Source organism: Homalodisca vitripennis, chromosome 4 (assembly GCF_021130785.1).
Source record: "Homalodisca vitripennis isolate AUS2020 chromosome 4, UT_GWSS_2.1, whole genome shotgun sequence".
NCBI lineage: Eukaryota > Metazoa > Arthropoda > Insecta > Hemiptera > Cicadellidae > Homalodisca > Homalodisca vitripennis.
Genome location: NC_060210.1, coordinates 88,953,504 through 88,978,024, shown reverse-complemented (window position 1 = coordinate 88,978,024; position 24,521 = coordinate 88,953,504). Strand labels below are relative to the sequence as shown.

Below are 24,521 nucleotides of genomic sequence, written 5' to 3'. Positions count from 1 at the left end.
ATTACCACAAATTCACATGTAAAATATTAATTAATATTAATGGTATCAACAAGTTTATTTCTACAGTGTTCAAGTGAAGTGACCTTAGTCATAGGTGTATCTAGGATGACCTAATGGAAGGGGTTGCCACTACAAATTTTCCGTACCTCTCATTCAAGCTAGGGTATAGGAGCACTTCGTCTCCCTGCCCTGGAGTATGTTTAATGCTAATAATATTAAAAATGTTAAGATTGGCAGCTGTCTGAGAGCATTATTATTATTTTTTTGAATGCTTATGTAACGTAAGCAAGAATTTTAAAACCTTATGAAGACCATCCGATAATACAAAAGAATTTAAAAAGCATTAAACTGTATTAAAGAGAATATCAAGGTCTCAGGAAAATGGCTATAACGTTAGAACTCCATGACACATCCTCCACATTCGACCTAGAATTTATACATTCTAAAATGGCCTTCCAGTATACTTATCTTTTACTTGAAAATATAGACGTGTATATGTATTACTTAAAATAATATATATTTTACATTTATACTTTTAAAAACAATCTCAAACCATGCCATCTCTGATAAACAATATAGGGATATAAATTGATATGTATTTTGAAAGAAAATATATTTACTGTATATACTATACAAACTTTTATAAGTAAAATTAGTAATTGTGTGTTTTATACTGCCGCTAAGTGGTCAATGTCCACTGCATATCTAAATTATTTAAATAGTCAAATCTGGTCGGAAAGCAATTTTATTGTTTGCTTGAAGTTGTCGAGTTTATTTTAATATGAGCATTTACTGTTTAGTAATATTTTGTTATTATTTATTTATATTTTATTCCTGAAATTCATGTAAACAAAACATATTCTAGTGTGTAAAATAAAACATTAAAAAAATACGAATTTTAAGTAAGATATTTTAATGACCAAAGCAATGTTTTTTTGTTAGACCAAAGGTAAACAGATCATTCTTTGTAAAAAACATTTGTATACTTAGGTCCAAAATGCTTCAATCTTTTACCTGATAATATAAAACAAATTACTAGTTTTAAATTGTTTTCCAAAAAGGTTAAAATTTGGCTCAATAATATTGACGATTTAGGCATTTTACTGTATATTGTTTCCTAACTTTGACTGTCTAGCTTACGATCTAATTTAGTATTAATCTATATTGTTATAAATTTTGTATATCTTTAATGTGATGCTCTTCAATTATTTTCTCTTTAACGGTGATGTAACTGTAAAATAGGTGCAATTATTAAATATGGTTTTTTTTCGTTCTCTTACATACTTATTTTTATTATTATTAGTTGGTATGCGCTACAGAAGCCGAAAAAATAAAATGTTAATTTATTACGGAAGACTACTAATTTAAGTTGTAATTATGTTATAATTAAATTACCAAAATAACCACCGAATACTGGCAAATGGTGGTTATTTGCCTTTTCCAAGTTGTCATCTTATTATGTAACATAAATGAAAAAGATGGAAATAAATATATTCTATTCTATTCTATTCTATTCTAATTCTTTATCTTTGTTGTGGACTTACAGTTTTTGTGAATATTTGATAAAAATATCTTATAAAGTAAATTAAATGCATTATTTCATCACTCCCGACATATCAGCACATCACCACCAAAGGATTGAAAGTTCATTATTTTATTTTTATGTTTAGGTTAATTATAAAACACGTTTTGATATAATCATTTTATTTTGTATAAATATATCTTCCACAATTTTGATTGAAGCAATACAAGAAAAATGTTACAGTAGAAGTACAGAGAGGAAAATTTAATCACTTTTAATACATAAAATATATCCTAATTACGTATTGTACTTTCATGTTTTTGTCATTACTACAACACTATCTGTATTTATTAGTAATAAAAGTCACTAATACACGAATAGCGCCCAACAGCAAGAGCAATGAGAACTATGTAAGACTAAATTAGTTCAAAGAGATGACTGGTAGGTGTTCATTGCCATTACTTGTGCTATCTCTCTCGTCCAAAGCGTGGGATGTGTAGAAGCGACATTGTCTGTATTATATTTGTCAACCCCTTCAGACTCGTCATTCCAAAAAATTAAAAAGCTTGGATTTTTTTTACTATAAGTCTATACTGTTACAGTTAAAATATCATAACAAATAACAATGAACCAAAACTAAGATGCGTTATTTGACTAAAAGTGTACTTTCACTTTAACGTAAGTAAAAATATACTCGTACCTTGAATAATTGTATGAATGGGGGGAACAGTCCTTAAAACCCTCTCTCCTCGATGCGCCTACGACCTTAGTTATCTAGTCAGTAATAAAGTTATCTTTAATATGGAAAACACTGCATGTGTGTTAAGCAGTTTGTTTGGTGATAATAGTTAAACTGTACGATAATTGTCGAACACGTTTTGGAGTATTGTTTAATTTATCAGTTCTTATTATCAATTTTAAAACTAGGCTTAATAAGTTTATAATATTATCTGAATACAGACAATTCTTGTTTTGTTACATCAATCTAATCTCATGGTCAGAAATCAAATAGTTAATTAATGTTTTCATTTTCCACATTATTATAGCTCTGAACTGTGAATTGACTATAAGAATTTAATATAAACCTTCCTTAAACATCTGAAACAGTAGTCCCAACACTATGATAGCTTTTACTCCTAGTAATCTTGAACATATAGAAAACGAATACATAATGTCTGATCGTAAAAAATACAGAAATAATGCTGTACTATAGATATGTAGATGACACCGATGTATTGTTTAATAATGTTCACAGTTACGTATATCTTTTCCATAAATGTTTAAACAACATTGTTCCCAATCTAAGTTTCACTATTGAAACAGAAACATCAAATCAGACCTCACCGTAGACAAAAGCAACAATAGTTTCGAATATAGTATTTACTGAAAACATACAACATATTAATATTAATATAGCTACATATGTATATTAATAGTTTGAACAATCTAGTATATTAATTCTTTAAAATAGCTACTATATTAATTGTTTAAAATAGCCAGTACCTATATCAATTGTTTAAACTAGTTATAATTTCAGATGTTTAAACTGGCTAGTATATTACTTGTTAATACGATCTAGTATATTAATTTATTGTTTAAACTAGTTAGTGGAGCAATTATAAACTAGCAATAATATAAATCAATTAGTATATCCATCCATTCCACTTCATATCATCCATACATCACATGCAAAAATGGCCGCTTATAATGCTTTGATTTACCAACTTATCAAAGTACCATTGAATTTAACTAATTATAACAAGTAATTAAATATCATAAAACATTGTGGAGGCTATAATAACACTATGGTGTTCCATTTGTCCTAGTTTTTACATAGGACAGACAGGAAGGTTGTTTAGCCAAAGACTTAAAGAGCGTTGCCCGAAACCTAAATTACAATTAAGCAGATTTCACCGTTTGCTCAACGTTTAATGGATAAGAACCATACAATAAATGGACTTAATAATAAGTTTTTTTTACCAATATCGCTAGGGCAGAAGACTAAACACGCTTGAAGATTACAAAATTTATGAGCATTTTAAAAGGAATCCTTTGACGAACTCATTAAATGAGAAGCTTCAGTTCCCACTATTTGTTCAAACGATACAACAGTGCCTTGTCAATTGACCGATCAGCTGATAACGTTGATGCACCTGGAACTGGAATCACGTAGTGTCAGTTGTCCTCCTGTCTTCTGCCGGCTGTTATGTTATGTCATGTTAAATATCCGTGTGTGTCAGGCCTATCAAGTGTGTGTTCTGTTTTGATTTCATTTTTTTATTTATTGTGTTTTGTGCTGTGTTTGTAAATTTTAAACTATGATGACTCCAGATGGATAATTCATGCTTTTACTTCTTATTGATGCTAGAGTATAACTTATTAGAAGTCGAAACTATAGTAGCACGTTATGACTACTGTTTTAGGTGTTTGTGAAGGTATGTGTTAATGTTAATAATATTTTCAAGTTAAGTAATTTGAATATGCTACATTTATTTCTTATTGGTATTGTCCATGTAAATATGTAAAATATTCTGCATCATGTACAGACAAAAATGGTTTCAGCTGGTTATTACAAAGTTAAAAAAATGATTATTCATGTAATATATTACAGAAATTATTGGAAGTTTGAATGAATTTACTGAGCTCATTTTTAGACCTCTTACCTTGTTTATCTACAAAATTAAAGTACTTACTATCTACTTCCATGGTAACATTTCAGTCACCATCAAAGGCCATTTAATGTTTGAAATAAATATTTTGAAATGTGGGCAAAATCTTCAAATAAGATTATAAAATCAGGTTTTGAAGCTCTCACCATTTTATATAATTATTTACAATTTAAGTTATAATAGTTGCCTGTAAGAAAGGCAATAAGTTTTGTGAAATATTACAACTAAATTATATTTAAGGAAAACACAGTTTAAACCACTTTAATGATACATTTATTAAAACATATCCTCTTTGCACATATAGAGAGCATAAGGGAGACATCTATGTGAAGTTTTAGCTACATAGACATTGTTAATTTTTAAATATAGTACTGTGACTATTGGAAAATCAATCACAAAGGTACAGTAGTTTGATCAGGAATTTGGTCATATCCTTTGAAATAGTAATAGCTATTTCCAATAAGTTTAATATTTTTTATAGAATGTAGTTTTTTCTCTTAGATATAACTTCTATTTTTTTTTATTCACAAAAACCTCAAAAACTGCTTTCAGACTATGCCAAACAAATGGATTTCTGACCTATTTGTAGCAATATATTGTAATAGTAACTCTAAAGGTTGTATCATATAGTTGAAAATTTCAAACAATTGTAGCGTTTTCCATAGAATTGATTTTGTTCTTTTATACCGTAATCTTTTTAAAATTTTATTTCCAATGGATCAACCATTACAAAAGTAGGCATAATAATTTATATATATAATAATAAGTTAGCAACAATGACTAACACAAAACTAAAACATAAATGAGGTTTATGGATAGTTGCATTGTAATATATGAGATACAATAACAATAACAAAACAAAAATGCCCACTGCCAGGCAATATGGCACAGTGAGCCTTGCTCCACTAAGACAGTTAGTATGAACCTTTAAGGTGCCATCAATACACTGCACTGGGTGGTCACGATCACACTTATGGGTATGGCCCTTTAAAGGCACCATAAAAAACCAAACACGAGCACAGGTGTGTGTGTGTGTGTGTGTGTGTGTGTGTGTGGGCGCGTGTGCGTGCGTGCGTGCGTGTGTGTGTGTGTGTGTGTGTGTGTTCTGTTTTATTTCAGAGTTTTGTAGACAAGCAAAGTAAGTCTAAAGTGGCTACTTTCAGTCAAAAGTGACATTAATGAATATGGCAATTTAGACCAATTAATATGACAATAAAATGAATTTTTTTGAACTGTACATCTACAATGAAAAATTACAATAACAAATTCCAATTTTATAGGCCTGTTGTTCTGGAAATAAAGTGATAAGTCAATGAATGAATTATTGGTTCTGCTATGTATATATCGAGAGTCTTGTTTAATAGGTACATATCAGGCATATTTATATTTAAAAACAATTCTTATTTGATAATTATTTTGTTTGAATATTAATGAAGACTATTTTAAAGTTTACGACTGCTCATTTACTAAAGATTACAAATAAATATTGTTTTTTTATTTATTTTTTAGTTTAATTTTTTTAGGAATTAAAAACATACAGCCTGACACAAGTGAGAAAACAAGAAGACACGCAGCAAAACAAGAATATATTACTTAACAAGGGTTCTTAGGCTCTGCTTATGTCTAAGGACCTAATTAAAGAGCGGTGAAATCTCAAGGGAGACAAGAAGAGGGATATATCAAAACATCACTCCGTCTCATTTCAAAACTGTATTCTTGTAGTCCATATTAAAAAATATACAGCAGTCTGTTGTACTTCCAATTAAATTAAATTCATTTGATTTAGTTAAAATGCTGTGCTAACAGAAAATAAGTATTTTTTTAAATTATTTTGTTCAGGAGTCCATATTATAAACAAGTGACATTTATTTTTTTATTTGTATATTGTGTCATGAAGCCTTACAGGGTACCAAGTGATAAATAATCTTATCTTACTAAAATGTTGTAATTATTTTTTTCATAAAAAAATAATTTTTGAAAAATTCTATAATAACAATTTGTAGGGGAATAGGACAAAAAGTGTCATTTTTAAATTGACTATGAAATATATATAGTTTTAATAGTGGTGATATAAGCTGATAAACATTTTTAACAAAAAAAAAAACATACATTTACATTTATTTTAATACTTTATTTTTTATTTTGTGTGTGTGTGTGTGTTTTAGTAATGTTACCTAATTTTATTTGTTAACGGAAAATCTATCTTAATATGTGTAAATATGTTATATTGTTATGTACAAAATATAACAATGGTAACTACCTATTGACCAAAACTTGTAAATAGTTAGTTGATATGTTTATAACATGGTGTTAAAATGTATATATATTATTCAATACATAATATAACAATGGTAAATACCTAGGAAGGGTTTATCCAATTTGAATGTTGAATTAAGCTTCAGTTCACCTTCCTCTTATTTCAGCATCTGGTATATGACAATGTCTCAGACTTGACTCTGAAATCTGGAGTCATGTTCGTCTAAAGAGGTAAAAAAAAGTTGGCGAGGAACAAGCTCAAAACGAAACTTAACATTGTTTTGATATCAGAGACACCTAGACTGCAAAATACAAGGAATTGAATCAACTATTCCTACCATAGTTATGTTATGTGTAGGAATCTCGGTTGCTCCACCGTGCTTAGTGATCGTGCCAGAAACATTGTAGTGCACTCCACTTGGCACCTGATCAAACAATAAGACTTTCACTTTACCTAGATTACACTACATTATTGTATTTTGTAGTCTAGGTACATCCCTAATGTCAAAACAATGTAGAGGTTCATTTTGAGCTTTTTAGCCGACTTTTTTTGGATCAGGTGAACATGACTCCAGATTCCAGAAGTGAAGTTTTGAGACCAGTGAAGAGGAAGGTGAACCGGAGATTAACTCAACATTCAAACTTGTGAATAGTTTGTATGTGTATAAGATCGTGATAAAATGTTTAAATACGTTGTATTATTCTCTACCTGATAGAACAATGGCAACTACTTACTGACCATAATTTGGGAATAGTTTATGGTATGTGTATGACATGATGATAATATGCGTAAATATATTATGTTCTCTACATAATATACCAATGTCAGCTGACTACTGACCAATACTTGTGAATAGTAAGGTTGTACTTGTATAACATGATATTTCTTTTTTTTATTTTATTTTTGATGATGGAAGGATTGTAAAGGAAACTGGATTTTTACGGATATAAATTATCAATAAAACCATCAAACATCTGTTAGAGAAGGAGTGGTCTACTCGTTATTAAATAGGACAAAGAGATTATGGTCAGATAATGATGGACTAAAAGAGGAATTTAACAAAGTTCAGTTGGATCTTTAAATGCAATGGATACTCTCAGTCAGTAACAAACAAGTGGCAAACGAACCAGAAGAATCATTCCTGAGTTAGTAAATCAGAATAAAGATAAATTAGCGTTTATGTCAATCCTGTATGTTAATGAGATTATACGAGAAAGAAGTGTAGGTAGGAAATACAATATAAAATTCGTGTTTAAAACACACAATACTCTTATACAAATTTTAGTGAAAACAAAACAAAAAATGGCACACTGGATTGAAAAAACTGTTTATATTATAAAATGTAGGTGTAATAGGGAATACATAGGCGAGACAAAAATATCATTAAATGTACGGATAAAGGAACATTAAAAAAAAAAACACGAGAAAAGGGCTAACAGAAAAGTAAAAAATTGCACTGATTTTTTGTATCATTGAGCAGTCAATATAAATACACATAATGCGTGATAATATATGTATTGTTCTCTACATGACATAACAATGTTACTACCACCTGACCAATATTTGTGAGTAGTTGGTATATGTATAAAATGGTAATAAAATGTGTAAATAAATATGTTATATTGTTCTCATGTAACTAACATGCCATTGAACATTTTCATTTTGTATTGTATGTTTATATATATATAATATATTTATATCAATAAAAAGCTTAGATTCTACATTATTTGAAACAATTATGGAACTTGTCAAAAACATTTTTAAACATACCAACATAAATTTAACAAAACTTTTTATATATTAAAAGTTCAATTTATGAATCTTTAATTTTTTTGGTATGGCTTATACATTTGTATTTAGCTAATAGAACATAATTTTGGGATTACTATGATACAATATTTGTTGTGTTTGTGTGTAAAGTCATATTTTATACTGACCAATCAAATAAAGTATTGTATTTTTGGTCTTGTACTATGAATACGTACTATTATATATGGGGGAGAGGGGGGGCACTTGTGGACAATTTTCAAGATTTTATTTTTTGTATTTTTTTCTAACATTTATTTTTTAGTAATATATTTTGTTATAGATTCATTAGCTTAATTACTGATTAAATAAACTGCATTTCAAGAGTAACTAATCAAATAGTTTTTTTTTATAATAAAATTTTTAGTAAACTAATGCACACTGTCCACAACTGCCCCAATGCGGGGCAGATGTGGACGTACCAATATTTTTACGGGGCACATGTGGACACATGGAAAAATAGAATTAAAAAGCACAAATAATTTTTAAATGAGTATATTTTTAAAAACTACATTGTTCCCTGATATAACTTAACATATCAAAAACACTTTTAATTAGTGAAGTCATTATTTTTAAATGTTTCACACAGTAAGAACAAAATTACGTAAAATATTACAAGTCTTTACTCATGTTATGTTTACAATCTTTTGAAAAACAATAGGCCTAAGCTAAATTTGCAATAAATTCTTATATTTCTCCTTTAAACTGAATGCTTTCTTGAAAAAACGTTAAGTTATTAGCCAAAAATAAAGGCCTATCCCATGTTATATTCATTGAAATAAAATTTAAAGATAAAAGTGCTAACAGCTCTTTCAGTACCCCCTACAACTTTGGGCTGAGCAAGTTTAAAAACTAAGTCAGTTTTATGTCCACAATACTCTCATCTGTAACATCAGGCTTCACAAACTTAAAAGAATCAAACAAATCTTTTTTTCTGAAAAAAATTTACTGTGAATTCGGTGAGTCCATGTTTTTCACTTATTTGAGCAACATAGTGCTTAACGCTTTTTTTCCCACTCAACTTAACTAAAACAAAATCGTTAAGGTTAATATTGCTTCCATCTTTATTAATTTCCTCATACTCTTCTTCGTTTCCACTTTCTTCACTTAAAACAAGAGGGCTCAGTTCCTTCACCAAAATCTATCGAATCCTGAGATTCCTCTTCTGAGTCGGATGTTTTATCTGAAGACTTCTTGGTAAAACTTTAAGTTTCTTACAAATCCCTTGCTTAATTTTCTCCAAACTAAGTTTTCTCTTACAACTCTTCTGACTAGGTAAAAGCTTAGCTTCTTTTTTTATCTTCCTTTTCTTAGTTTCTTCTTCAATTCTATTTTTTTCCGGCGTTTCTGTCAATATGCATGTTTTGCCTTTTTTTTCCTACCTCTGCAGCTTTCCTTTCTTGGTTGAGATTTAGGATAAGGCCTAACTTCTTCAGGTGTCAGTATTTTTGTTTGTTGTTTTGTTGAATATTGTAGGAGAGTTGAGCTGTGCTAAGCTAACGTCACACATTGGTCTTGAAACTATTTCAGAAGGCCCTGCAATTGGCCCAAATTTCACCGTCGTTATCAAAAAGGATTTTCTATTTCATCATTATTTTGGGTAGCCCCACAACCTTCTTTTTCAGTTAAAAAGGTCTGAGGCAAAGGTTGCTCAGTCACTTTAGATGGTGCATAGTCATCTTCATTAAAAATCATCTTGTTGTATGGCACGATACCGGTTTTTTTTAAACCCAGACAATATGTTCGGCCTCGGTGAAAAGCGTTATCATAGGCTTTAGCAGACAAACCTGCAACATGATAGATTGAAATCGTCTTTCCTGCGTTCTGTGATATCCAATGATTAAATTCTGCCTTGCAGGTGTTCTTGAAGGGATGAAAATACACCTACATCCAGAGGTTGAAGCCTATGGCTTGTATGAGGCGGAAACGTGAGCAACACAATTCCATTGTCACGACAGAAATTTATCAGTTCAATGTTGACGTGGCCTTTCATGGTTGTCGAGAAGCACCAAGATAGGATTTTCCTTTGATGCACAAGTGTGTTTTTGAATATGTTTCATAATTTGCAAAAACACATCCTGTGTCATCCATCCCGACTTTGTTGCAAAACCAATGCTACCATTAGGGGTACCTGCAATAAAAGCATCTTTAAAAAAAAACTCTTGGGAAAACAATAGACTGGAGGTATAGTATTGCCCAATACATTTACAATAGCACAGATGGTTACAAGTTCACCTCGTTCAGCTGATACTGTCTGTCCAACTTGTTTTACTCCAGCTGGAGCAGCAACAACTTTTGGTGCCTGCAATACGGTCGTAATAACCTGATTTCATCAATGTTTATTATTCTCTCATCAGAAAATTTATACTGTTGAGTTACTTTATACAGGTTATCAAAAAAAGCATCTACATTTTGTTTATTAAAATTCATGTTTCTTGCAAGGCTGGTATTTTCTGGTTTCCGTAGTGTTAGTCTAGGATGGCGACGCATGTATCCTTTCATCCAATCAATGCTAGCAGTTTTATTTTCTTCCCATGTTTTGGGCATTTTACTGCTGACTTTAATGGCATATGAATATGCAAAATCTCTTACTTGTCTGTAAGTCATCCATATTGCAATTTACTAGAGTGAATCAAGTAGTGTCTTCTAACATATCTTCTTCTTCTTTGCTGAAGACCTGCATGGAGCTGTACTTTGAAGTACCTCTTCAAACGGCACTGACGGGAGATCCCACGATTGGTACTTCATTTTCTTCTAATTTATTTTCCTCTTTTAACTTTTTAAACCGCTTATGCAGCAGCGACTTGGACACTCCATGATCAGCAGCTGCCTTTCGAAAAGAGCAGTTTCCATTAAGGAGATCCTGAAGAGCTCGTTGGATGGCATCTTCAGGTATCGAAGCTCGGTCTGTCTTAGGTGTGTAGGTTCTCACCATTCTACCTGTAATATATAAACTGACATCAGTGGTTAGGCCTGTAAATAAAAAATTTTAATATTTTTTCCCTTTGATTCATTCCTATAAACACCATGGGTTTTACGCAAATAAAAACGCAACTCGTTTCTAATAGACCTACTTAAATTTCGATAGGCCCCTAACCTGCTATTCTAAATGGGACTTTATTACATTAAATATAATTCCAATAGATTATAAAATGTAGGAACTGTTTTAAAACAACATATTTGCTAAAAATACACATACAAATTGGAGTGTTGGGGCACTTGTGGACATGTCCACATGTGCCCCATTTTTAATGTCCACAAGTGCCCCAAGTGACATTTTATTATATTTCCCTCCCAATCTTAGTTTTAGGTTAGGTTTAGGTACACAATACATACATCAAATTATTGCTAAAAATAGTGGAGATTTCACCCTAATATACTTTTGTTAAATAAAAACGTAAACACAAAAAAATATTTGCCTTCAAACACAGTGCTAAAATTTTACTTTAGACTATAAAAAAAAACTAAAAAATTTCTCACCTGTCTCAGAGTGTGTGTATGAGCTTCAAACTTCCTTCGTAGAGACAATACACTAGTACCATCCTGTGGTAAAACTGTGAACTAAATTCTGCACCTACAAAGCGGGAAATTCAAACTGTCCACTTCTGCCCCTGTCCACAAGTGCCCCCCTCTCCCTACATCTTGTATATTTTTATACATTGTTTCATGTTTTACAGGGTGAGGTTTTACAATGAGAACTCCAAAATTTGTTTTAAGCTGTCAAATATGATAAATATTGCAGCAATGAAACATCTGCTGTGTTTATTACCTTAACAGTGCCATTTTAGTAAATATGGCATTTTGGAGTCCTAAACACACTGCTTTTGCTGTAGAAACATTTTTTAACAACAGTGATACTTATGTAAAAACTCAAAAATTGCTTATACCTTACTTCAACATTGGTCGATATGGTGCTGTTCCAGATTAAAAAACAATTCAAAACTTGGTAAATTTATTTATAAATACGAGCTCTACCCAAAAGTAAATTGGGGGAAGTCTAAAAACTTTTCGCATACCAAACAATGTGGAATGTGAACAATGTGAGAGTTGCAGTTACTCACTGCCCAGAGTGGTCGACCAGGGGAAAGCGTGGAAGCAAGCGTTGGCATTTGTGTTTTCAAACAGATCCCTGCTGAGGATTTTGCACCAGGATCTTCGTTGTCATCCTTACAAAGTTTAAATTGTGCAAGAACTTAAAGAGTCAGGCTATGGCAGAAGAGTGTTGTTCTGCAATGAATGATGTACATTAAAAAATGAGTTGTCTAATGTTTCTAATCTGTTGATTGTGTCTGATGAAGCACATTTTCACCTTTCTAGCCATGTCAACAAACACAACATGCGTTACTAGAGTGCTCATAACCCCATAGGACTTTAACCCATGCCTTTACATAGCCCTAAAGTGACAGTATAGTGTGGAGTTACAACAGAGCGTATTTTTGGACCTTACTTCATTGAACTTGTATAACTGGGAAAACACGGTTATTATGAACGTAGCGTGGTATATTGTAATGTTAAATAACTTTTTTATTACATTACTAAATGAGCTGGATATTGATACTAATGCTCTGTAATGTCAGCACGATGGAGCATACTGTAGTCCTATCCATGACCACTCTTAGAAGAAGATTTGGTGACATACACTGGTCAGCTCGATCACCAAATTTATCTGTTTGTGATCCTATGAGGCTACTTGAAGTTCAAGGTTTTTTAAACTCATCAGAGAAATTTGCATGAACAGGATTACAGAGAAAGTTTAGGCAGTTCCTCAAGAAAAGCTGGAATGAATTTTCAGCAGCATTTTTAGCCATCTTGAGGAATGTCAGCGGGTTCACGGTTGTCATTTAAAGGATATTGTTAAAAAAATTAACTTTTACAAAGTTGACAAAGTAAAATTGTATACATAGTATTGCCCATGTCTTTATATGTTATTTAGCAGTAAAATATTAAAAGTAAAGAATTTGTGATATAATACAAATGTGGAGTTCTCATTGATTTACCCTCTATTATTGTATGATAAATTCTGCATATATTGCTTATTTTGGTAAAAAAAAAAAAAACTATACATGGCCATTGAACTCAAATTCTACATACTTCGGCAAAATATATAATTGTATTTTTGCATATAACATGTATAGTTGGTATAGTTTAGTTCATTGGAAACACAAATATATCATGTTTGTTGTGGTTCGATGGTTAAATACATCATAGAAATGAAGATGAAACAACTCAAAATGAGATGCTGACCATTACAGAATAAACCTAGAGGAACTTAAAATGAGTCGTTGGCCAGTAGGAGGGTCAACCAACACATATCAATGTTACTAGTTAAAAGTTTTGAATGCTTGTGAAGTGTACATATTACTGAAAACGTTTCATTACCTTACTTTTTATGACTAAACACCTCACAAAATGAAAAATTTGTACTGTCTCGGAAATAATATGCTCAACATCATTTAAACATTGTAGAATGTTATAATACCGTACTGTAATTTGGAAGTATACATGTACATGCCTTTGTGCTTTTCTACTGCATAGCTTTATTTTTGTAGTATAAATGTGAAAAACTGGTCAGTTGTTTGTATTGTGATTTACTACGGTGTAGTCATGGGTAAAACAGCAATTGTTATTCATCCTGTAACATGACATACTTACAGTGTAGAAGGCCTCACATACACACACAAACACGCACACTGTTAGCTAACAATCCTGATGATTACACAAACACTGATTGATAGCTTAGTTGGTTCTAACAACCCATCTGTAAAAATTTCTGTTTAAACACCATTTCTTGAAAATATCTTTGCTTTAAGCATATTATTAACAAAATATGAAAGGATAACTAGCTGGATTAATGACACTTACCTACATTATATGTAAAAAAATAAACTAAAACAGGGAACAGAAAAACTTTAAAAAAGTATTTTTGAAATAAAATTTTTAAGAATATTTATTTTAATTTAAATTGAAATATTATCATTAAAATGTTTAAAACTATCCAAACATATTCAGTTGTCAAAAAAGTTTGGAAACTGTATAAGTTTGAAATAATTTATTTCTTTGCTTGGCTGAACATAGTGAGTGAATCATACAAATGAGAGTAGCCAGAGTCAGGATGATGTATCAAAATGGATATATGCTATTTCTATGTAATGAGTTAACTTATAGAAATAAAATTTTGTAGAAATTCCACTTTCCAATATAGCCTATGCTCATATTTAAGATTTTACATTCACTCCTTAGGTTCAATAACCTGGAGAAACCCACACCTTTTGTCATATATTATAATTATAAAATAATAATAATCATGCTAAATTATTCTGTAAAAATAAACAACCCCAACTTGCTCCTAGGCAGAAAAATTATTCAGTAACTATTGTCGTTTTTATGAAAATGAAATTGCTTATCATCCCAGCAAAACGTAGGAGAATAGTTGTGAGAATTGTGCAGGCAGATTCTAATGGTCTACACACCTCAGTGACGGTTAATTAGTAATATTAGGTTCCTTAAGATTTCCTGACAAAAATTGTAAAAATCTTCACACCTTGAATAATATTGATGAAGCTGATAATTCCATTCTTACAAGTGTAATTGGCTGGCAGATTACAAGCCTTAGAGCACCTACGTATGTAAAAATTATCTCTTTGTATTGGCTGATTCCTAACAATTATATGATTGCTAATATTATAAATTAATTTTTGTAGTGGTTCTGTTGACTACTCCATAGATGTCAGGTATGACTAGCTGATGGATCCCAACCCTTACAATGCACTCGAGCATCTAACTTCGTATAAGTTCGTTTTTATATTGTGCGCAAGTTGAACACTTATACTTATTTGTTGTCACAGATTATCACAGTTGTCTGGCCATATCCACGATGGAGCTGGTAACTACTCCATTGATGTCAAATGCAGCTGGCTGGTGGATGCCAAGCCTTACAATGCCTCCATCCGACTCCATGTTGAGGAGTTTGCTACTGAATGCGGCTGGGACCATTTATATGTATTTGATGGTGATTCTGTCCATTCGCCGTTACTGGCTGTTTTCAGGTATATTTGTTGCAACTTTATTGTGTCTGAATGTCACTTTAAACTTACAAAAGATATCATCATAACCTTAAATTTCTAGTTTTATAGTTAATTTAATTAACTCTTTTAAATTTTATAGTTTTCTAAAATCTATATAGATAGGGCCTAGCTATTGTTAGCCAGATGAGTTTGATGTAAATTTCTCTAAAATGTATACCAGTCCATCCAACAAAATTATTTTGATTCAATAAAGTCTTGCAATTTTATTTTGAAGAAATTTTTTTTTTTTTTTTTTCATATACAAATATATATATTTTTAATATTCATTTTATTTGAATATTTAAAAGTTTACACTTAGAATTTCATAAGGATTTGAAATATTTCATTAATGAAAAAGCAAAACAATTTTTCTAAAACCTTATATTTAAGTAAATACACTATGATCATATTACATAAAACCATGACAACTGTACGTGTTTTAGCCAAGTACACAAAAAACACAACACATCAAACTGTGAGGAATGTCTATGGGAAATAATTCACTGAAATAATAAACTATGTCCTTTAAGTTGCAAGCAAGCAAGCGCCTCAGCTCCACACTCAAAGGGAGTCACAAGTGATCCAGCTTGTTGACTAATACTGTGGCTGCATTCCATATACTGGAGGCTGATATTAGATTTATTATTTTAGATCTTATTCAAAATTGGAGCATTTTCAAGTAGCAGCTGTTGTAACCTATTGTCAAAATGGGGAATTAAAAAAATTGATGACATTTTTATTAATTGTGGTCGTTTTTGACAATGGATATTGGTATTTAATTTAAATGCCAAAGTCAGGGATAAATAAGTTCCAATTCGAGGAGTTTTTTAATGTATTATGCAACATTGATAATATATAATTATATATTTATTTGATTTTTTATATTATTATTATTTTAGTAGTTGCAGATTTAGTAAATTTATAAAATCAACACAATCACCTTGTTAGATTATATATCACATACTTTATTTTATCCTACAATATATATTTATTCAAAATTTGGCACAAAATTGCTAATGTTTCCCTTTTTTTTATAAAATTGATAAATAAAGGAGAACGGTTTGATTTTAAAAATTGTTTCCAAAAATATATGAAGGTAAATCCAGAACATCAACTCTCTTTATGTTTGAAACTAAATGTTTGTTAAATATCCACAATGTAATCATTAGATTTCAATATACTCTCAGTGCCAATTTTATTTTCTACTTATCTTTCAGACCTAATGGTGTGTCTAAATTATTACCCGTAACAGTTTTGTTGTTTTCTGAAACTGGTAACTGAAAGCTGTCATAGTAAATGTAGTGTGTTATGTGTAAATAATAAATATTGTGTCATAAAAGTGTTCAATGCTTTATAGCAATGGTGCCATGCTTATTGCCCACGCTACTTTATAATGCCATAAGTGTAACCTTATATTACTTATATTAGTTACTGCGGTGGTTTGAGTGGACAATAATTAATTGAATACCCAACATCACTTTAAAATTATCCATGTCTGTTGATCCACGATCCACCTCAAGTCAGCTATCATGTTTTGTGTCCTCCTTATCTGTTCTGTTATTGATTTACTGCTGACCTAAGAGCACAAAAACAGTTACCAGACACTCTGTTATCTCTGGTTGATGGCTACACATTCCATTGATCCATAATTGAACTAGTAACAGAGTTAATGTTCTGTATGTGTATTTTAACATGGTGTGTTGGGCTGATAAATTGTTAAACATCTCAAATTATTGTTGTGCAATGTGTTTGCTACTTAAAAAAGCTTATTTATTTTAGTGTAAAATATTTAAAGTAGTAAGATGAAAAGATGAATGCTAAATTAAATTAAGAATTAAACCATTAGTATTCTCTCACAGATCTTATGAAATTAAATATGGCACTATAAATAAATTTGCCATAATCATGTTTTGATATGAAGTAAAACCAAATCTCCTTTTAATTTAAAAAATGAAGTTTATTACTTTATATGATTTAGGAAAATATTGTAGTGAAGAGAATGATGATAATATGTAGGGATGGGTGCTTCTTGCTGTTGTTGACTTGATTGAAGCCAGTGGGCAGCATTCATTAGGTGTTCGGATGATTACAAATCATGGCAGCGACCTTGGTACCCACTTAGCATACTAATAAGAGCACCACCTACGTCCTTTTGGCGCAGGCTTCTGAGTTTTCTGCCCCTCTTTGGTGCTTAAGCTTGGTTATTTTAAACCCTCAAAAGCGTTCTTGAAATACTTTGTGATAAGTATTTAGTAAACATGTGTCTTAAACCAAACTGTAATATCCTGAAAATGAATAATTTTATTACATTCAAGGTTATAGGAAACACCAATATATATATATATATATATATATATATATATATATTTATTTATTTCAAAATGTACTGGTTCTGTGTACTAAAACATATTAAAAATCTATCTAATAACGAAATTAGGCTTTAAAAAATATCTTTGTGTGCTATTATTTTTATGTAATTTCTCAGAATCAAGTCATGTTTAAAAGTCTGTGAAGAATATGGACTATTCACATGAAGTGTTTATTTCAAAATGTAACGTTACTCATATCTTCAACACATTCCACAATAGCTTTGACATTATCGCCATAAGGTTGGAACAATAACTAGACATGTTCACTCCTATCAGTTTGTTTAAAACATTACCACTTTAGTTGTAGTTCATTCTGTAAACATATTCACTGTGGCATTGTATAGAGGCTGATTGATGCCACCTGTGTTTGTGTTACAACATCTCTCTAGCATTATTGTTGACACGTTCACTGTTGTACTACATGTAACACTGTAACACCACAACATAACAACTTCAAATGGCAATATATATATATATATATATATATACATATATGCCAACAGTAATGCTAGAGAGATGTTATATATATATATATATATATATATATATATATATATATATATATATATATATATATTGTTGCGTATCCATGTTGTCATGCTTGTTAAAAAGTAATTGTTTATTCATATCCAAAAGAAGAATGTTTACAAAAGAATGTTTTAATTATTATAGTCAGATAAGGTAGCGTACATACAAGTGTTACCCAGAAACTTGTGTATAGAATGGTGGCAATATTTAAAATTGGTGTAGAATAATAGAATAATATCATGTCTTCGAAACAGGTGAGGCATTGATGGCAGATGAGTATATTCTGGAACAGAAAAACACATGTCAGTTACTGCAAGTGCCTTATTAATGATATAGGAATGATTATTATCTGGGAAAGTAGTGTTGTTAGCTCATGTATTCTTGTAAGTAGAATTTTGTTTGATATCTTCCATACTTCTTAAGTTAACACGTATCATTGTTTCATTAACAAAGTGAAACACAACATTAATTGGTGTTTTTACTTCATGCAATTTCTTTGTTTTTTAATATGGTTATTGATATTATTTTTGTAATAAAAAGTCCATTGGTGATTTTTGTATTTAACCATTTTAGACATTCAGGTAGGCTTTTAAAAACTTTCATCAACAACGTGCTGAGTAAAGTAGAAGTCTGATTATCCGAGCCGCTGCATTAACCAAGGCTGTTACAAAAAATTGGTAACCCTTTATAGTAAGCGTGTATAAAATTATGCTGAAAATACCAGGTCTGTTTTTATCCATTTTCTTTTTTTTTTTTTGCTGAGCATCACAAGCCTATCACTTAGTAGGCTGGCACAATTTCTCCTTTGTCTGTCAGGAAAGTAAACAATCTCTTTTCTGTATGATTGCGTGTCTGTTTATCTGCCACATGACATCTCAAAAATGAAATAAGCACTCCATAAATTTGAAATTTTACGTACTACGTCAGCGAAGCCACGAATGCAACACTTGGTGTGGCATATTCCTACCTTGTAATATAATACTATTATAAAACTTTGTATTTGTATTTTTAAATAATGCAATTTACAAAAAAAATTCAAATGCATTATCAGTGTGTAAAATATATAAAAGGTTGTCGTAAACTGCTTAGTTTTCGAGAACTATAATCTAATTATTAATTATCCTGTTTAACATAAACAAGAATAACAAGTGCAACACAAATGAATTTCTGTCTCAGATGAAACAAATATGTTTTCCTATAAAACATAATTTAATAAATTTTATTTAATATACATTTTTTTTGTAATATTTTAGTTTAAAATATTATATTATTTTAATTAATATACGTCCACCTCTCTATAGGTGGCCTGTCAGGAAATTACCAGAAAGTTGTTGGCATGACACCCAGTCAATATAAATCGGAATCATATGGGTTAATTTATTTCTACTAAGCACTAAACATTTTCAAGCAGTAAAATGTAATTTTTGTTATTAAAATTTATGATTACCATGTTGCAATCACTGTAGACTAAGTAGTATGATTAGTCCTTGTCTATCAGTAGACTGATTACAGTTAAAGTAAAGTGTGTGGTTAGTAGGTATCTAATTGTAACAGCGTTGACTTACGATATTGTGTATGGCTGTTGTAGTCAGTATGTTCTTAGTTTGTGCACTGGTATGTTACAGTGGACTCATGTACAAGGATGCGTACGCGATACGCAGGATACCCGAGGTGGTGGCACACTCGGGCTCGGCTCTCCTTCACTTTTACAGTGACGTCGCGTACAACATGACTGGCTTTAACATCTCCTACAGGTATGTGTCCGTAGTTGACTGACCTAGGGGCATGTATCCAACCTTCTTTCATATCCTGTTTACCATCCAGAATCAAGAATGTTTATTATTGTCTCACAATAAGCATTAACAATGTCACAGGATTGGTATGAATTAGACTACATCATTTTTCACATTTCATTATAACTAGATTAATCCCATATATATATACAGCCGCATGTGTAACTCACTGACATATAATTATACTAATTCTAACATAGTTCCAGAAGTGCTGGAAACGTGAAATTTTGCACGACGTCGCACGTATCTTTAACCCTAGAAGTGGCGATGCTAAACTTCCACAGTGGCAAGCTCTTTTTGGCCACTTTGAAGAGTATTCTTTAAAAATTCACCAAAAATATATTTTTTACTCTAACCTAGTCATGTTGCATACTGAATTCTTCGGAAAGAGTTGAATTTTCATATTATGACAAAATAAAATGATTTCTTGAAACCTGAATTGGACTTATCATGTGAAAAACCAAAAAATTTTGATTGACCAAACTAAAATTGTAACTTTGACACTTTGTAAAAAATAACAAACACATAGTTACAGAAAATCCATTATATACAAAAGGTAGAAACAATAATTACCTACAAATAACAAAGGAAAAAGTTTGAAAATTATAAAAAAATAAATTTAAAAATTAAAAAAAATAAAAAAATTTTGCAAAATAGCAAAAAAGTTATTTTGTTGAAACTGGTAAAAAAACAACCTAAATGCTGTAGAATTTTTGCATACTATATTTTACTTTGAAGAGAAAGAGTTTTTTTACAGATCTACCAGATCAGTTTATTACAGTAAATTATTATTTTTTTTAGTTTTTTGTTTGTGATCAAACTTGAAAATGAAATTTGGTACCAGGAAACAGTGAATAAACAAACTAACACAAGATCGTAAAAACAATGCCAAATTTATTAAAAACCAAAAAGATAGACAATGTGATAATAATAAAGAAAATATATAGCTATATGTACAAGCCAAGAGAAACGAAACAGTCACGTAGGCCTACTCAGCTAGTTTTTGCCACAGACCGCGGGAGAAAACTTAGGATTATTTCAGTTAGTACCATTGATTATTTCATCGTGATGTTGATGATACTATATGAAATGTATTTGAAATTTAGTTGGTGAACGCAACTGTGCAAACTAGGCGTAAAAATAATTATCGGTTGCCTAGCAAATAAGCGGCAATGTGAAGCGACTTCTAAGACGTCGCTTTGCCAGGTCACGGCGGCGTAAATAGAACGTCTGAGACGTCGCTTGCCACTTAGAGGGTTAAACCTCCGGGAAAAGTCTGAAAACCGGATTTTTTTTACTTTTGAACCCCTCAAAAAAAAAATATTCGCAAAGTTAACCCTGTTTTTTGGCCTTGCAGGCTTTCCTTTGAAGCCCGATAGCGGGCGAACCGTTGGAGCTAGCTTCGATCTGACGAAAAATTCATGGTCCAGAAATGAAGTGAACTACAAAAAAGGTCCAGTGACCTTTTGCTCTATCTCAATTGGTTTGGCCGCAAAACGCGATTACATTAAAATATTTTGACATTTTTCGCCTAAAAATTTACCTTTCGGGCTCGATAGCGGCTAAACGGTTTGGTCGTAGCTCAAAACAAATTTTCAGTGGGATTTAGTAAATAGCGTGATCTTCAAAAAAGGTTATGTAACTTTTAAGCCCTACCCTCAATGGTTTTGGCCGTATAACGCGTTTTTAAAGTATTGATTTTCTAAGTTTTTACGTGAGATTTTGTTTTCTGGGTTTTTATTGCCACCAAACTCCTAATTGTAGCACACAGAATAAAAATTTGATTTTATTACTAACTAACGCGCGATCTACAAAAAAGGTCCAGTGACATTTTGCTCTATCTCCATTGGTTCGGCTAATAAATGTAAATATTTCGTAATTTCTTTTTAATAACTTTGTTTCTAGAGTCGATAGCGGCCAAATGGTTAGTTCTACCTTAATTCTAAAAACTTTTATGACTAACAATTGATGGGATCTACAAAAAAGGTAATTCAACTATTTGTTGTATGTCCCTTTAATAAGCCAGAAAAAACGCTATAAATAGCTAAATATTTGTCGTAGATTGGCAATTTTTGGAGTTTTTAAATTATTATGTGACTAATATTGTATAATTCATTCCAGATTCAGTTTGCACTTGCTTTGCTACGTTAACGAGTGAATACAACTCCACGTTAGAAACTGGCTGAGCGTTAGCTAAGCATCAATAGTAGATAGGGACAGAGGCATTTTATTATGTTCACAGACACAACACCCTCTAAAATAGGCCCAAGTGTGTCATTAAACCCCCGGTAATATTAACCCCACCCCGGGGATTTCCTGGTATGACCTGATAACCTCCTGAGTACATTAAACCCCCTGATGTGTTAACCCCCCCTGGTAACATTAAACACTCCCCAGGGAATTTCCTGGCATAACCTCATGTCCGAATTTTAATAATCTTCACCAAATCTCTTTACCCACCCTTGGAACGTTCCTGGTATGACCAGACAACCCCCTGATGTCTTAACCCCTGGTAACATTAAACCCCCCCCCCCCCCAGGGAATTTCCTGGCATGACCTCATGTCCAAATTTTAACATTCACCAAATCCCTCTTATCCCCGAATATGCAAGCGTAAATTTAACCGCTCATCCCAAAATTTGCAAGCGCACATCATGGGGGCCTGGGGGCGTAGCCCCCAGCGAGCCGAAGGCGAGTATTTACTTATAATACTAGTTTAAAATTTCTTTAAAATTAGTTTAAAATTCAATATCATTAAAATAATTTAGGTACACCTCTTCAACTGAATAAAAGGCTTTCATTTTCAGCCACTGAACCAAAACATTCTTAAAGTTCTCAGTGCACACTGTTTCCTCATTATGAGGTAACTATTGAAAAGATTTGTACCAATGTAGACAAAGCTATGTCGGGACTTTCTTAACCTAGTGTATCTCACATCAATTAGATTTGTAGATCTGGTATTATGAGAGTGTACTGAATTTCTTAAACTAAACATGGTCAGATTTACTTTGATATAAACTATGCTCTGTAAAACGTAGATACTAGGCAATGTTAGTATGTCTAATTCTATAAAGAAATAAATACTATGGATAGCTTTTTTTTACATTTAAAAACTTTCTTTGCACCAGCAGAATTGCCCCAAAGAATAATGCTGTATAAAAGGTGTCAGTGAAAAAATGAAAAATAGGTAAATAAGTAAATTAGAACTTGTACATAACTTAAGTTTATTTAGACAAAAAATTACTTTCGAAAGGTGGGAGCAGAAAAAGTTGGTATGAGCACCCCAGGTAGCGTAAAATCTTAAGTCCTCAAAGCTTAACTGATTTATTTTCAGAGTCTGTTGTCCTACTACTTAAACTAAAATAATTGTTTCTGTTTTTTCTTGGTTGACCTTTAGTATATTTTTTTATTTGGTCCAAAGACCATCATATGAATTGGGATGAAGCCAACATAATACATCAGAAACCAAATTTTTTTAAAGGAAATTATAGAGGCAACATGCATTGAATTGGCAGACCAACTAATCAGTCAACCATCAGTCACCTGGGATTAGGCCACTTTGGTTGCCAATTCTAAAAAATGAAGCAAAAAGAAAACCAAAAGTATTAAACAGATGAGATATTTTTAATAAACCAATGTGAAGTCACAGTATGGTTTTAAGAAGTTCATCTAGCATGAACCAGATTTACTTTGATATAAACTATGCTCTGTAAAATGTAGATACTAGGCAATGTTAGTATTGCATTACGATAATGAAAAAGGACCCATTCCTGTCCCCCTTCCTTTTTATTGCCGCCATCATGTTTCTGCTGTGACGATCACAATTTGCTATTGGCCTCTAGTGGTAGGTCGACGAATACAGACGTATTGTGACCTGTATTCTGTAGTTTAGTTTTAATAATTAGTGTTGTGTTTAGTGTTTTATTAAGTGCATGTTTTTAAGTTAGTGAAGTTGACACACACCATGTTGGTTGTGATTCCTGACTTAGGCATGTCACAACACTGATATGGTTTGTTTATTTTAACCTAGTTTGTAATTTTATGTGTTAGGTTAGTTATTTACCTGAAGAAGAGATCAGATTGCAGATCTCGAAACGTAATAATACTGATCTTCACTGAACGATGGCAAATGTCCGGAAAAATCCTGTTTCCTTCATCTTTAGTATATGTGCATGAAACTGTATGTGCGATCTTTCCCTCATGTAATCCAATATTATATTATTCAGGTCATAATCATTACCAGATGTTAAAAGAGTTGTGTCATCTGCAGAGAGTATGGTTCTGTTAGGCACAAAGTCAAGTAGTAGGTTGTTTATAAAAACTGTAAATAAGAAGGGGCCCTGGACAAAGCCTTGAGGCACTCCACAAGTAACATGTTGAAGTTACATACTGTTTCCTCCACTTGGAGTGAGGTCAGATGAGTAAGGTGCGTGGAGAAGCAGAACCATATAATGTTTTGTCAAAAAATTGTTAAGAGAATTACTGTGTGAGCGGGTGTGATGTTAATGATGGAA

The 24,521-nt window shown here is 31.5% G+C and overlaps 1 protein-coding gene across 2 annotated transcripts in view; it reads left to right on the top strand.

Annotated features, from left to right (window-relative positions):
- LOC124359731 (attractin-like protein 1) overlaps nt 1–24,521 on the top strand; it is a 74,889-nt gene that overhangs the window by 9,480 nt on the left and 40,888 nt on the right. For both annotated transcript variants that reach the window (XM_046812719.1, XM_046812718.1), the window contains exons 2-3: nt 15,100–15,300; nt 19,841–19,969. In XM_046812719.1, coding sequence (XP_046668675.1) covers nt 15,100–15,300; nt 19,841–19,969 — 330 coding nt within the window. The remainder of the gene's footprint in view (nt 1–15,099; nt 15,301–19,840; nt 19,970–24,521) is intronic.